This window comes from Chinchilla lanigera, unplaced genomic scaffold (genome assembly GCF_000276665.1).
Source record: "Chinchilla lanigera isolate Chin_1 unplaced genomic scaffold, ChiLan1.0 scaffold00008, whole genome shotgun sequence".
Lineage (NCBI taxonomy): Eukaryota > Metazoa > Chordata > Mammalia > Rodentia > Chinchillidae > Chinchilla > Chinchilla lanigera.
The window spans coordinates 309553-326323 of NW_004955409.1; the positions used below are offsets into that span (position 1 = coordinate 309553).

The window sequence follows — 16771 nt, forward strand, 5'->3', positions numbered from 1 at the left end:
ACAGCTGAGTCCCAACACCTGCCAAGCGGTGACCATAGCACATGGACTCAGACTGCTGATCTGCTGACCCTCAAACAGGGCAAGGACTCTGGAGAGCCAGGAGGCCTGAGCGATCTCGCAGAGCCTTACCGGGGAGAGGGGCAGAGGGAGCACACAAGAGCTCACGGCTGAGGGTGGAGAGGGCACAGCGTGGTGGCCTCCAGCACAGGGGAGGACCCAGGGGATGGGTCTGGAGCCCAGGAGGAAGGCAGCTCTATGCCCGAGCACAGCCCAAGGACCTGACAGGCTCTGGAGCATGGGGCAAGGTCACCTCTGAGTGGCCCTAGGCCACCATGCTTGTGGCCACTCGTCACAGCAGCCACAGGAAATGCGTGCTCACAGAACCTGTGACCGTGAGGACGCTCCTGGCCATGCAGGGCATGCGGGGGCGGCAGCGCGAAGCAGGGGTGGGTGCCACTGCCCAAGTGAAACCTGGAAGCAGGAGAAATGTGGAGCCGGCAGCAGGGGAACCGGCAGAGCTCTTCAAGGACAGCGCTAGTGATGCCCAAACGGCTTGGGAAAGGCTGGCTGTTGCCATCGGGTGGCCTTTCGTGAGGAGCTAGAGGACAGGTGACCTTGTTAAGGCAGCAGAAACAATGCACGACACTGCTGGTGTAGTAACTGAACAGTGAGGTGTCCAAGAGGTCCTGAGTGGGCTGTTGCAGTTGCTACCGGATCTCTTCTCTATACTCAATGTAAAATGTGAAGGGAGAGAGAGAAGGAGAGGAAAGGCTCTGGAATTACTTGGTTTGGAAATTCCTGGCTTCAGGGCTGGGCCTGGGGATGAGGGGTGGGTGGCCGGGCCTGCTGCAGGCAGAGGTGGAGGAAAGCAGAAACAGTGCTGGCGTCTGGAAAGCTGTTAGGGGCTGGACTGCGCCACCAGCAAGGGCAGCCTGACCCTGGAGGCCGCCAGACCACAGGACACGGAGGAGAGGCTGAGCAGGAACAGGAAGTCCCGGAAGAAGAGATGCAGCGGGCACTGATGGCTGCCAAGACGCCAAGCACGGGCCCCGCGGGCACTGACGGCTGCCGAGACGCCAAGCACGGCCCCGCGGGCACTGACGGCTGCAGAGGCGCCAAGCACGGCCCCGCGGGCACTGACGTGCACGAGGAGGCTGAGAAGGCGCGCGTCCCAGCCAATCCCACACCGCAGTCTCAGAACACCGCTGCACTGCTGGGGCCACGGCGCAGGCGGCACGGCGCGGTGAGGTGGGGAGCCACTGCAGGACCCTGTAACCAGCATGAGCTCGCCGGAGTCCAGCAGCTGTCTGCAAACCTGTGGGCTTTGAAGAAGTTTGACCAGGGTGAGCTCAGGCAGGATCAGGGCTAGATCAGCAGGCACTGACCAAGACTGTGCAGGAGACCAGTGGGCCCCAAACAGTTCGTCCGCTAGGGCCGTAGCCCCGCCATCCGCACCAGCAGGGAGAGGGGAGGGAGAGCGCCCACTAAGGGGGCTGGTGGTGCCGCATGTTCCGTGAGGCGGGAGGGAGGGGGAGCACTGCTGTTCACAGTGTTGAATGCTGTAAGTTTTTAAATCTGCCAGTGAGCTTCGGACTGCGCCAGTGGCACTGCCAGCCCTCCACAGAAAGGGCTGACCAGTGCAGTTAGAATGACCTGACACCTGGCTTCCTTCCTGAGTGACTGACTTGCCCACATCCGTGGAACTTGTATGGTGTTGGCGGAAAGTGGGTCTTTAAAAGCCATAGGCTTCTTGTCTTCAGCTGTCACAATGCTGGGTTTGGCTTCCTCCAGAGCTGTGTCTGTCTCCTCTGCACTGGCCTTGTGTCACACTCTGTCCCTCTTCAACCCCACCCGCATCTTTTGGAGTTTGCGACATGGACATAAATGGGTGTGTTCTCTGTGGACTTCTCACGAGAGCTCAAGCAGGTCTCTGACTGCACGGCCTTAGGCTGGCGCCAGCCTGAGGCACGGGCAACACGAAAAGGTAGTCCACGCTGAGAGTTGCCACTGTGTGCCCTCTTGCATGGTGGCCGCCTGCACGCTGGGGACGCACTACTTTTTCTGCTTTTACCTGGCCCAAGCTCACCCCCAGAGCCTCCTTCTCTTCCTACCTTTAATAAAACTTGGCTACCATTAATTAATGAATGAATTAAATTCTTACATGGGTGTGTTCTCGTGGCAGCAGGGGAGATTGTTCAACCCCAGCTCTGCAGTTTTCTAGTGCAGCTCTAAGGTCCTTGTTGCCGTTCATGACAACTGATACACAACTCATTGGAAACGCATGTGCACATCTACATTCAGAGGAAGTTAGGGTTTGCACTGTCTATTAAATATCTCAATGAATTGTCATTTTAAAAAAAGAAAGTCCCAGCCTCTCCAGAACTACCTCTGGCAGCCAAGTGCAGGGCCACACACCTGTAATCCCAGCTGTTCAGGAGACTGAGCAGGAAGGTCCTCACCCTTGTGAGAGCAGTTTAGCAGCATGCTGTCTCAAAATAAAGAGGTAGCATTGTAGCTCCATGGCAGAATCCCTGAGTCCAACCCCTAGTACTGCAAAAACCAACCAAACGAAACCTTTCCCCACCAAAAAAACCCATCTAGACTAGGAAAACCCAGGGTCCTACCAGGAGAGAACACAGTGTCTGAAGATGTAACTGCCTGTACAGTTCTTTACTGAGGCCCCATAAAGAGGCAACTCAGTGCATTAGAGGACTTTTTAGCTGTTTTAAGGTAGGTTTCTGGGACCTCAGGAGGGGAAATACCTCTGGCCTGTGGGGAGGACATGAAACTTGGGGTCAGAGGCAGGAGTGGAACCAGCCTCCTGGCTGATCTCCCAGTGCTCAGATCTTTGTGCAGCTCCCTTTCGTGGCCCTGACTGGTCCCCAGGACAGGCACAGATGGCAAGGAAGTGACTCAGAATGCTTTAGCCAGATTAGGTCATTGTCACTTTCGCTTTTGGGGATCATTCTGTTGTTACATCAGAAAGTAAATAAAGCTAAGTGCAGTGGTCCACACTTGAAGTCGCAGCTCCTCAGAAGGCTGAGGCAGTAGGATCGCTTGAGTCCAGGAATCCAAGGCAGCACAGCAAAACATCATCTCTAAAACAGAAGTAAATAAGACCTACAGACAGAAGCCATTGGTGTTTACCTAGACAGAGGGCACAGAGGAGGATGGCACTGGGAAATTGGTTACAAATGAGCAAATAAAAGAAAACACAGGTATATTTTACCTAAGTAGCATTTGCCCCTAGATGCAAAAATGTCTCAGTTATAGTAGTAATAATATATTTTTAAATGCTCATTATGTTCTTCAGTCTAACATGTATTACTATCTAATCTCTACAATCTTAAGGGGTCTTTTTTTTTTTTTTTTTGGTTTTTTGAGATAGGGTCTTTCTGGGTAGCTCAGGCTGGCCTTGAAATCATGGCAATCCTCCTGCCTCAGCCTCCGAAGTATTGGGATTACAGGTGTGTGCCACCGCACCTGGTGCTAAGGGGTCATTCTTTTGCCTTCAGTACTGGGGGTTGAACCTGGGACTTGTTCATGCCAGGGAGACCCTGCATCACAGAGCCGTGCCAGCCCTAAGGGTCGGATCCTATCCCTGCCTCACCAGGAAAAACAGCTCTCCCCAGGCAAGCTGCTGTGGGACAGCAATACTTCTCCAAGCAGAGAGGAAGCCTTCACTCCAACACCCTGACTGCTCTGGGTGCAGATTCTTCTGAGCCTGGCAGGGCAGACCCACAACCCTAAGGCATCTCCATGGTGCTCCCCGCAGGAGGAGGCAGCCGGGCTGAGTTCCAACCACAGAAAGCTGCAGAGGTGACGAGCTTGCTCCCAGAAGCGGCTTGCAGACCTCCCCCAAGTCCTGAGCGAGTACTGATGCTGGGCACAGCATGGTGTGCAGGGAAGTGTGCCGTCACCCACGGACTTCAAGCAGCTGTCACAAGTCATACATGGGCCTCTGGGAGCAGCGTACAGACTGACCAGCACTTTCCTCAGAGGCTCTCATCAAAGCCAGTTACTTCAGATGTCTAAGAATTTACTTCAGAGCAAACTAGCAAACTGCTGGACTCCGAGGTGAGAGCAGACACGGCACAGCTCTGGAAATGTGCTCGGTGCACACTGTAGGCAGGTTTGTAATTCACAGTGAAGGTTGGGTTGGATAATATAAATAGCCACTGTACACATGGAATTGCACATAACTCTGCTTGATCATAATAGTTCACCGAGGTCAAGATGCAGGAGTACGGGTATTTTCCGACTGATTGATTGACTGCTTGATTGCCATACTGGGATTGAACCTAGGGCCTTCTCGCTGAGCTGCATCTCCAGCTCTTTTTTTATTTTTTATTCTTATACAGTCTCACTAAATCGCTAAGTTGTCCAGGCTGGGTTAGAGTTTGCAATCCTCTTGCCTCAGCCTCCCGCAGTGCTGGGATTAGGTGCCATCATACCCAGTTTTCTGAGCTTTTTAGAGCCCAGAATCCTCACTATATTCCCTGAAAACAAAGCCTGAGCCTTTTCTGAGTCTTACGCACATCGGTGTGCGAACAGCTTGGTCCGTGTTTATGTGTCACTGTATGTAGGAGTCTGGCCGCGTTGCACGTGTGCGCTGCTCATTTACTCTTCACAGCAACGCTCTGCTGTGGGAACTTTTTTACCCATGTAACAGAGGGATTAAATGACCCGCCCAAGGCCAAAGCTAAGTAAGCGACAAAAATCAGAGCGGAACGCAAGCTGGGCTCCTCACACACATGGCAACTGTGAACACCGAGGCTGGAGAGGAGCCCCACGTGTCGTTAGCACAAAACCACGTGGCGTTGAGGCTGTGCAAGAAGCACTAGTTTTTGGTTTTGGTTTTGGTTTTTTTGCTAATGTAGTCTAAGATTTGGATTTCTATTGGACTGAAAAAATAAGCAGAAACAACTTAGTGAATAAAACATGGGTTTAATATAAATTTGAGGCACTCACATAATGCCTCAGAAAGCTCAGTAGCTGGTCTTTAACCCAAGACTGAAGCAAAAGGCACATTGCTGCTCTCAGGCTGGAGGGAAACGCAGAAGTTACTTCTCTGGTGATGAAACTGGAGACTTAAGCAACGAATCCTCACAGGAAGCCTCAGCCAGCCAGACACAGACCCACAGCCATGCCGTCCCGGCCTCAGCATGCCGACACTGTGTAAACGTCCGTGTCTCCTTCCGCTGTTATTGTTATTTTATTAGTCCATCTCTGCAGTGCACGATGTGTGCATTCCCTGTACAGAGCTGCCACCGCTACTGACTTGCTTGGTTCCTTTTCTCATCTCTTTTCTTCTCCTCCGGCTCCTCCCTCCATCTCCAGATCCCTTCCCCTTTGGAAAAGATCTGTCTCCCTGCTTCCTATTGTCTGTCTTTGGTTTTGCTCTTTGTCTATAACCCGTGTTTCTCATGTAATAGAAGCCATGTGATATGTAAGCGTGAGTATCTGATTTATTTCACTTAAGATCATGGTCTCAAGGTACATCTACTTTTCTATAAATGACTTGATTTTATCCTTTTTATGGCAGAGTAATACTCCATTGCATGTAAATACCACATTTTCTTCATCCATTCATCTGTTAGTGGACATATAGGCTGCCTCCAATATTTGTCTATTGTGACTTGTACTGCTATTAACACGGGAGACACTGAATACCAGTTTATAGAAGTTTTTGAGGAATTAATCAGGAAAATGATTGGTTCATAAACTCTACCTCAGTAAACCTTAGTCAGTAGTTGCCAAAATGTCTCTCCATGTGGATCATCAACATTACCCATGGCAGGGATCTCGGGCTTTAAATGCTGGCCAGGTGGGAGTGGGGTAACCTGAACCTCTCCTTAAGAATAAAGAGCTCCTGATGAATTGGGTGCAGTGATGCACACTTATTATAACCCTAGCACTCTGGGAGGCTGAGGCAGGAGGATTAAAGTTTGAGCCAGCCTGGGGAGCTTAATGACTTGGCAAGACTCAAAAATAATAAAAGGGCTAGAGATGTAACTCATTGTAAAGGCTCTGGGTCCAAGTCTCAGTACCTGGGGAAAAAAATAAAGAGAAAAGTATTTTATTTCTCCTTTCAAACCCCTGGTAAGCCCCGGTATGCTGCGTGCAAGCCCTTTGCTAGCTGCTGTGTAAAGGTGTTGGGGCGCGTGCGCTGTCCAGAGTGGTCATAAACGCTGGGTGTAGGTGCTCCGGAAATGGAGTGCTGAGTCCCACAGGCCAAGGTATAGAAGTTTGGGGTCAGTATCTCGGCACACAGGTTTCTTTGCTCACTACCACTTTCCCGTTTCTATCCACCAAACAGCACAGTGGGGAGCACCTCTTTCAGGTCAGAAGACCTGCGGGAGGTTGGGAGAAAGATGAACTTCCTGAAGTCCACCGCTCCCTGCTATCCTGGTGAATTCCTTCCACTACTTTCACATCTTCAGCCAAACATTCTTTCCTCCTCTTTCCGTTGCTCTCACTTTGTGGATCTTCCTGTGCAGCTCCTCAGCATCCTCAAGTTTTATGCTTCCTTTTCTCTTCTTTCTTCCCCTTAAGTTATGGCACACAAGCTGGAACCGAGCTCTCAGAGGAAGGGAAGACCACTGCTGGCAAGGAGAGATGGCTCGCACCACAGAGGTTGTACTGAGGCATCCCACTGCCATGTGTGCATGTGTGTGTGTATATTTTGCTTATTTCTTAATTGCATTGTTACAACCCCTGAAATATGAGCACTAAATTCTGTGTACTAGAGACCTGTGGACATCAGCAAAGACAACTAGAGGCTCAAAGACAGAGCCACTGTCAGTGTGGTTCAGAAAAAAAATACACGGGAAGTGCTAAAGCATGGGTCAGACAAGCCCACATTTGAATTCTGCATTATCATTACCAGCTGTGTGACCTGGAAGAGCGTCTTACCTGCTCCAAGCCCAGGTCCTCCTCTGAGGATGGATTAGCTATTGCTGTTGCAGATGAGGGAATTTCAGTTTCTAAACATGTTATACTCTGACTCTTTGCCTGCATTCCAGGCTGTTCTTGCCTCTTAAAATGTGGACTTTAGGGATATATTTACTATGCTAGACCTTGTATAACCCAGATAGTATACATGGGACCAAACTCTTCTTGTCTTGGAACCCACATCTATGAGCATAGCACAGGACGGAAGCAACAACCACACACACTGCTGGCTCAGCTGCAATCGATGCCTTCAGGTCTTTTCCTACAAGCTAAAGAGACGTCTGGGCTGCCCACGCCTCAGCATGACTCCCATGCAGCAAATGCAGTGGAAATGACCAAAAAGCAGGGATTACATCTGTGTCCTTATCACCTACCACACCTCCCAGCTTGATCAGTTGCTGAAGACTGTTGGTCCACGTCAAACAGGAGAAGGGCGGCATGCTGGACAACCTGGGACAGGAGAATGGAAGTGTGCCAGCAGGAACTATAGTGCCATTTCAGAGCACATGACTCTTAGCTCATTAGTATGGCCTTGTTAGAATCTGTCAGTAGCTCCATCTGTCTGCCTCCAGCTGTCATGCTTCTATTTCTTCTACTTCATAGAATGCTCTGAGAGAGTTTGGAGATCACAGGTGTAAGTCAGAATTGGGCAGAATCCTCCTGCCTTTGTCATAGATCAGCCTGAGTACAAGCTGCTTAAACTGCACTAAGTTCTGCTCATCTCTAAAGTGAGGACAGTACCTCCCCGCTAACCCATTTCTGAACACTGACTGAGCTCATGGCACAAGGCACTGAGCAAAGACTGCACCATGGACAAACATTCCAAAAGGTAGCTGTGTCAGTAATGTGCCCATCACTGGGACAAAATGCCCTAGACCTGAAGCCTCTGAACACCTCTGCACATGATGCTCTGGGGACATCTTAGATCTAAGGTACAACATTCTATTCCTGACCCCAAAAGGGGGGGGGGTCCATGTCATTATGCAAAATAATGACATGTCCATGTCATGTCCATGTCATCATGCAAAACATATTTAGTCCATCTCTAAAAGTTGCCAAAGTCTAATAGCTCCAGCAGTGCTGAGAAGTCCAGGTCCAAAATCTCTTAGGGTCAAGGCAAACTCTTAGCTGTGAGTCCCTGTTTAAAATTAAAAAGTTGAATATTTCCAACATACAATGGCACAGGGTAGACACTCCCATTTCAAAAAGGAGGAATGGGGTAATAGAAAGGAACATGGCTAAAGCCAGCCATGGTGGTGCACAACTGTAACCCTAGCACTTGGGAGGCTGAGGCAGGAGGATTGTTGTAAGTTCAAGGTCAGCCTAGGCTACATAAGTGAGTTCAAGCCCAGCCTGAACTACATAATGAGACCCTGTCTAAAAAAAAGAAAGGAATCTGGCTAGAGGAAGACCAAAACCCAGCAGGACAAACATTAAACCCTATAGTTCAATGTCCAGCACCCTGGGCCAGTTGTGGTAAGACATGAGCTTGAGGTCTTTGGCCAGCCTGACCATATGACCTTGCTGGTTGTGGCCCATGTGGCTTCTTTCTTGGGCTGGCTCCACTCACCACCTGCAGCTTTTCTCAGCAGACATTTCCATTTTCCTGCATCTCCAATTTCTTGGGATCTCCACTATAGCTTCAACTTCAGTCTCACAGCTTCATGCATCACCCTCTCAGGGGCTCCTTGCCTGGCCTTCTGGACCTATCTTTGAAATCCAAGTGGAAGCCTTCCTGACCCCAAAACTCTTGCATGCTTCATATGTAAAAAACCAGCACCACATGAGTGACATCAAAGTCAGCCAGCAGCTTGAGCAGTGGCTGGGCCCCCTTGGACCATGGCTGCAGCAGCCTCTGAGTACTTGAATAGCTAAACTTGGGGACACTCTTCCATTGGTGGCCCTGGGTGAGCAGGGTGCATTGGAGCTCTTTTCTACAGACAATGTCTTTCAAAAAACTTTACTCTTTTGCTGCCTTGAACCTGAGATGGGTAGAGTCTGGCCAATTCCTAAGAAGACTTCAAGTCACATTTTCAATTATCTGAGTGCGAAGTACTCGCACGCTTGTGCTATTAGGGATTGAACCCAAGTCCTTCGCACTTGGGTTACATACCCTCTTGAGCTACATACCCATCCCTTAGCTTCCTTTTAATGGCCCTGATCCTGTCAGCAATCACAATCTCCTTGGGCCCAGTTTTACTTTCTTCCTTCCTGGCCAAGTTGTACATTTTCGCCATCATTCAGCTCTGCATTTTGCTTCATATTCTCACTATAGATCTAGCTAGAAGCAGCCAGCAGTATTCATATCACCATGTGAACACAGGGCTGCCTTGATATTTCTTCTGCCAGATTAATTAGTCCACCACCTTTAAATTCAGCTTCACAGAAAGTCTTAGGACATGGACAAAATATAGACAAATTATTTTTCAGAATGAAATATTGATGGCCTCTAGTCCAGGCTCCACAGAGCCCTCATTCCCATCTGAAGCTTCATGAGCCTGGCCCTTACTGTCCACATTCTTATAAACATGCTGGTCTTCTGAGTCCCCACCAGAATATCCCACCAACCTCTGCTTACAACATTTTAGAGCTTTTCTGGCCTGACTCTCCAAACTTTTCCAAACTCTTCCCATAAACTAGTTCCAATGTCTTCTGAAACACATGGTCAGGTATAGTCATAGCAATGACCCTACTTCTCTTGTACTAATTTTCTGTATTAGTCACTTTTTCGTTGCTGGGACTAAGTACCTGACACCTGCAGTTTAAGGAAGAAAAAGCTTACTTAGGCTCACAGTTTCAGAGGGTTCAGCCCATAGTTAGCTGACTCTAAGGCAAAAACAGACTGATGGAAGGGCCTTGTGGAGAATAGCTGTTCAACCCATGGTAATCAGGAAGCAAAAAGAGAAGGGAGGAGTAAAGGAAAAGGATACATACTTCCAGTTCACACCCCAGTTACCTGCATCTATCCAGGATTCAACTCCTAACAGCACATTCAGCTATGAACTCACCAATGGACTTACCCCCGGTGTAGCATCTCCATGATCCAAACACTTTCCAAAAGGCCCTTCCCTGAACACATGAAACTTTCTTGAGACATTTTAGATCTAAACCATAACAGTGGCTTTTGGGAAATCATGGCTTCCAGAACAAGTTCAAACACTTTGTCATGGCCCAAGACCTCTTCTGATATGGCTCTGACTCTTCCTTCCACTCTCCAAAATGATGTGCACTCTAGCTGTGCTAAACTGCATATAGATTCCCAAATATTCTTTGCTCTTTCATACTACCATATCTTACTCAGAGTGTTCTTTCTGGAAAGCTTTCAAACCCAGGTAGGATGCTTCAGCTCATCCTTCACATTTCCCATACTGCTCAGCTCCATGTGAAGCACATGTGGAAAGGTTGTTTTCCACAGACAGGACTGGATATGCTCATAGTGGTATGGGCATTGACAGGTACTGCCCCACAAGTCTTTTACACTTCAGCTCACCTTGCATTTTGTATGTATAAACACTAAGGAAAACAAAATATTGATGCGACATAAATATCTATGAAATGGAACTGTGCCTCCATTAACAATAGAAAAGTATTCAACAGTAATAGCACAGAGTTAACTATCTAAAGATTCATGAAACTCAGTGGTTATACTAGTCAAGATAGAAGAGAGTGGGGAACCAGAGAATGAAAAAAAGTAAACTTTGGAAAATTAATCAATGGAAAATGAGAAGGAGGAAAGAAAAGTGAGATATAGATCCTATTGAGGAGTAAAAGGAAATTAATAATATTAGATAAAAGTAACAGAAAAAAATAAGAAAAAGAAAAAACTGAGATCAAAATAAAAGAAAAAACACTAAGAAAAAAGCAGAGATAAAAAGAAAGAAAAGAGAAAAAAACTCAAGCCCCCAAAATACTAATGAAGGGAAAAGAAAGAAAAAAATTGAGCAAGAAAAAAATTCATCTGTATTTTTGAATGAACAGTTTCTTTCAAGGATCTGCAGTCTTAAATCCAGCCAGTCATGACTTTCTCTATCTTTACAGCCTGTGGTTTGTGATATGTCCCCCACCCTGTTCCAGAGGCCTCTCTCTCAGTACACTCCAGACTGTGGTAACTGTCCAAATCAAGGTGTGTCCTTGATCATGTTAGTAGATAGGGAAAGCAATCAGACCACTGGTCTCTGCTGGATGTAGACCACAGGACAGGGTTCCAAGCAGAATGCTGGACTTAATGCCAGCACTTTCAGACCCAGTCACCTCTGAAAGCCACACACAAAAGGCCTGTTTCTCACTGTGCAGGATGGGGCTGTGTCCTTCCTGGCTGAGCTTAAACCTCAGGGGCTGTATGTCCAACCCACATCTTCTCCAAGGCTGTCTCCCATGGCTGACTCACTGGTAGCTGCGTGGAAACGCTTTCCTCCCCGGGCATTGGCCTCTTCCAATTTTCCCAAGATCATGTTGACTGGTTGGTTGGCAACCTTGCTGCCCCAGCGAAGGTGAAACAGAACGCAGGCTGGTTCAGGGCTGGCAGGTGGATGGGGCCTGGGCATGTAATCTTCAGGTGTGGAGTGGGCCAGGGGCCCACAAGTGGCTGCACTGTCTGCCCAGAATGCTGCAGACAGCTTCCACCTCATCACACTGGTGGCCTTTTGTATGCACGTATAAGCAACACATTCCACAGATTTACCCGCTTAATAATTTTAAATTGTAGGACAGTATCCTTAATGATATGCATATTGTTGTGCAACAAATATTTAGAACACTTTTATGTTCCCTTACTGAAACTCCATGCCCGTGGAACAACTTTGTTTTCCCCTTCTCCTCATCCCTGGTGATCAACATTCTATTTTGTTTTCGTATAAGTTTGATTACTTAAGATACTTAACAGAAGCAGAAGCACGCACTCTGTTTTTCTGACTGGTTTATTTTGTTTAGAATTATGTCCTCAAAGTCCATCCACAATGCAGCATTTGACAGATGTTTCTTCTCTCTCTCAGTACGAGAGACTGAAACCAGGGCCTTCACACTAAGCAACATTCCCAGCCCTTTCTTCTTTAAAATATTTTGAGATGCAGTCTTGCTAAGTTGGTAGGCTTGGATCAAACTTGTGGTCCTCCTACTTCAGCATCCCTGAGTTCTGGGATTACAGGCTTGCATCACAATGCCCAGTTTTTAATTCCTTTCAAAAGCTGAATAGCATCCTTTAATTGCCTTAGTTACTTTTCTTGTTGCTGGGACAAAATACCCAACACTCACAAGTTAAAGGAAGAAAGGTTTATTCTGGTTCACAGTTTGTAGAGGTTTCAGTCCACAGTTGGCTTGCTCCAAGGCAGGTTGTCATGGCAGAGAGACACAGCAGAGGCAAAACAGTCCATCGCAGGGCAGGCAGGAAGCAAGCAGCAAGCATTAACCCGCCTTGCTTCTGTTCCTTTTATTCCATCCAGTGTACAAGCCTATTGATTGGTGTCACCCACACCTAGATGGGCCTTCCATTATCCTTACACCCGGAACTATACTAGCCTCATTTAGTTATCACACACCTAATCCACTATCACAGCCCCATGATCCAACCACCTCCCCAAAGCCTCACCTATGATCACATGAGGCTTTTGGAGGACATCTAGACACAAGCCACAACAGTAATGAAATATTTTCATATTTTAGTATTCCTGTTCTACTTATTTTTCTTATTGTTGAGACACAATGCCCAACGCCCAAAGTTAAAGGTTGAAAAGTTTATTTAGCTCACAGTTTGTAGAGGTATCAATGCATAATCCACTGGCTCCAAGGCAGGGTGGCTCATGCAGAGGGTCAACCATTCGTGCCAGCAGAAGACAGCAGAAGTAACAAGAGAGGGAAAGTGAACAGGGACAAGCCTCTTTCTGTCCCTTATGTTGCATTCAGGCTACCTGCCCTAGGGCAGATGTAGCACTCACACCCTTAATCCCAGCACTGGACCATGAACCAATCACACACTCTACATGCAGCCTGCCCCCCACGACTGCATGAGGCTTTGGGAGACATCCAGACACAAACCATAACAGTTCCATATTATTCTTTAAGACAGCAAAACACTCCTTCATTTCCACTGATCCCTTGGTAGGTATATAGGTTAAGTTTATGTCTTGGGTGCTGTGAGCAAAACTGTAATGAATATGTGTGTGCAAATATCTTTGAAAGCCTGTTTTTTCTATTCCAGTCAGATTTTATTGATGCGTTTTAGATATACATGATGATAACATTCATCATAGTTTGTACCTATACATGATGTAACATTTCTCTTTTTCCCTATTCCCCCTACCCTCCCTTCAACCCCTCCACATCTCCCCCACTTACAAAAGCTTTATTTCCATTTTTTCCTTCTTTTCACATTTTCTCTTTTCCCTTCTTTCCTTTTCCCCTGCCAGTTTGAAAATTTTCTTCCTATTTCACAAAACCTATTATACATTTTGGTCCTTATTTATACTTTTGGTTTCTCAAACTAGAGACACAATGCAGTATTTATACATTTGTCCAATTTATTTCACTTAAGAGTATGGTCTCAAGGTCCATCCATTTACCTAGATGTCTCAAGCTTATCCTTTTTTATGGCAGAGTAGTACTCCATTGTATAAAAAAAGTCACATCTTCTTTATCCATTCACCAGTTGATGCATGTCTGGGCTGTTTCAAAGATTTGGCTATTGCAAACTGCCACTATAAACATGGGTGTGTATACTGCTGTGGTATGATGCTTTTAATTCCAAAAGGTTATTTTTAATGTTATTGAATATATACTCAAAAGTAGAATTTGTGGATTATATGGAGGTTGTGTTTTTAGTTTTTTGAAAAGCCTCACACTGATTGTGGTGGATTGACAACTGGTGGTCACCTTATAACACCCAACTGAACTGAGTAAGTGTGGTGCTGGGAGTGGGAGGCCCATCTGAGGACTGTTGCCAGCAGCATAAGAGGCAGAACTGGAGAAAAAGAAAGGCTGTTAGGAGCTGGTAGAAGCTGTTGGGAGCCTGCTGGAAATGGAGATTGGCTGTAAGGAGCTGTTGGTTCTGTGGGAGGAGCTCGTCATGCTGGCTTTCCTGATGAACTCGGCTGTTTTCATCCTCCGAGGAGCTCAGGACCTTGTTGTCACTGAGAATGGCTTCGGTTTACTTTGGGGAAGCTCTGGTCCTCACTCTGAGCATCATTTCCTGTGAGGGGAAGATGGTGCACTGCTCAGTCTTCTGGAGAATCTTGTTGCATTGGCTTTCCTGATGGGAACTCGGCGGTCCTGATTATCAGAGGAGCTCAGGACCTCACTGTTGCTAAGGATGGCTGTGGTACTTTTGCGGGGAGCTCTGGTTTTTGAGTGTCAAATTCCTGGCTCCAGTATAGATCCCTCAGCTTACTAGCAGAGATCCTTCATCCTAGGCCTCCAGTTGGACTCGTGGGAGGCATTGTTATGAGCTCTAGGTCTTCAGCTGAACTCATGCAGGACATTACCATGGGATCCACGCCCTCAGCTGGATTCTTTGGTCTCTAGTGTGTGGACAGATTTCCTGTACTCTCTTGTATATGATTCTTTGGGTGGCTATTATAAATAACCTTACAAGAAAAAAAATAATCTTATAAGATATGTGTCCTGTATTATATTGTTCCCCTTGCAATAAGCCCTAAACCAACACACTGATTTTGATAGTACTTGAGGCATTTCACGGTTCCAACAACTACAACACACTTCCAGGGTACATCATTTCAGAATATTTCCAGTGGTCATCATGAAGCTGATCTGCGACTGATTTCTGAAATATGAAAATAAGAGAATGAGACCCACATCAGGCCTGGTCTTCTACATATGAAGAGCTTGTTCCAAAGGGCAGATTTAGCCAGGTACAGCAGTAGACACCTGTAATCCTAGCACTCTAGGAGGCTAAAGCAGAAGGATCACAAGTTTGAGCCCAACCTGTGCATATACATGTGGCTGGGGATATAGCTCAGGGCAAAGGCACTTGTTCAATTCCCAGCACCGGAAAAGGGAGGAGATGGGGCTCACTGCCTTCTGGCATTTTCTATGATTCACAATCTCCGACACATCCTCCTGTAATTCCATAGAACCAGACAATGTTTAGAGGCTGGAGGGCTTGAAGGCCATTTACGATAGTTCTATGATTTGATGGCTGTTATGTGATTTTACCCCGTTGTTGGGACAGGAGATTTAATGAATTTAATAAAGAAATTGATTCTGTTTCTTTAACTTCCCCTCAAATTTCAGTTCTTTTTTCCACTATACAGACCCTATACCCTTTCCAGTCTGAAAGTAATTGTCCTTGTAGAATCTGAAAGCAAAAATGGGCCTATGCTGTTTGATTGTCGTGGTGAGATTTGTCTTCTAAGGCCGTAGCTTTGGAGGTTAGACACCCCGGACTTCTTGCCTCCTTCACAACTGCTCAGGAATCACTGCAAGAAGTCCTTCAAGGCCCCAGCAGCATAGCAAACAAACAAACACGTCAGATTTGACTCTTAAAAAGCTGAATGGGTCAAAATCAAGTCCACCTTGAAAGTACAAAGATTTGTCACTGTTGGGAACTTCTACTTACTAAATAATAATGGCAATTATGCACAGTTATGTGCTGGCGTCAGGTTACGTCACGCAGCCCGGCAGTATCACACTCATTCCCGTTAACTAGATTAGATTTTAACTTGTTTATGCAACACTGAATCCGAACGGTAGTCTCCTAGAAATCAGGCTCTTAAAACTGCAAAGTGCCGCGCTGGAGGAAGTGGTGGGCACTGAGAAGGACGAGGTCAGAGCTCTGCGACAGCACCCCACCTCGCTCGCGAGGCACGAGAACCCTCGCATGGGGCGGAAGCCTAAGTGTGTAGGAGACGCGCACTGGTATTCAAAGACGTGTGCTGTCAATTCTGAGGCCAACGGTGGATGATAGGAAGAGAGAAAGAAGAAAGGAAGAAAGGGAGGGAGGGAGGAAGGGAGGGAAAGAGGCTTACATTAAAGGCAGAGCGGGTCAGTAGAAGTCAGAAGGCACGAATTCTGGTTGTTTCCACTACTAACCAGTGGCCTTAGGTAAGTCTGTTTCCTCAAGAAAATGGAGCGATGAGTAACACCTCTGCTCCGCTCTCTGGGGCTACTGTGAGCATCGTTTGCAAAAGCTTTGGCTGTGCTAGGAGTTTTGAGTAATGTGGCGCAACGACACGTCAGAGGGAGTGCCCCGCTGTATTTATCCGTCAGAAAAGGTCCCCGCAGGCTGTTTACCCTCATTACACTCTGTCACGCCGTGCGGACGCGGCACCGAGATTCTCCCTCAGGTAACCAGCTCGAGGTCCCAAGCCACCCCTTAAGAACCAAAGGCTCCCATGAGTATGGAAACGTTACAGAAACGGCAAAGAGGCGGCTTTTAAACCTACCCCTCCCTTGCCTTTTTGGGTCTCTCTCTTCCCCCGGCTCTTATTCTTCTGATTCGTTCAAGAAAGCAAGCACAGAAGCACTTTATTAGCGATTCTGATTCAGGAAATATGGGCACTTCTGGTCAACCGACAGGAGTCACGAGCGCAACCCGCGAAGCGGCACGCGTGCAAGCCGAAGGACAGGTCCGCGCGTCTTCGCCGCGCCTTCGTTCCCTGCAGGAACAGGTTCCCTTCCCATCAGCCTGCACCCTAGGCTTAGCAGGAGTCCGCCTCACTAAGTAAGAGAGGCCTGCGGGCAGCGCGGCCCGGGCGCTGCCGTTTTACGTGCAGTCGGCCGAAACTGCGAAACAGATGCTCGAAGCGGCCCGCTCGCTCCGCTCCTCAGGACCTCCGGGCCGCGCGCCCGCCCCGGCTTCCACAGCGAC

The 16771-nt window shown here is 47.6% G+C and overlaps 1 protein-coding gene across 1 annotated transcript in view; it reads left to right on the top strand.

Annotated features, from left to right (window-relative positions):
• Positions 1-332: 332 nt before the first annotated feature.
• Positions 333-16771, top strand: part of Prtg (protogenin) — a gene marked incomplete at its 3' end in the record, with an annotated part of 95783 nt that continues 79344 nt past the window's right edge. Inside the window, 3 exon segments of the mRNA XM_013510014.1 lie at positions 333-590; positions 923-1343; positions 16077-16247. Of these exon segments, the coding sequence (XP_013365468.1) occupies positions 333-590; positions 923-1343; positions 16077-16247 (850 nt within the window).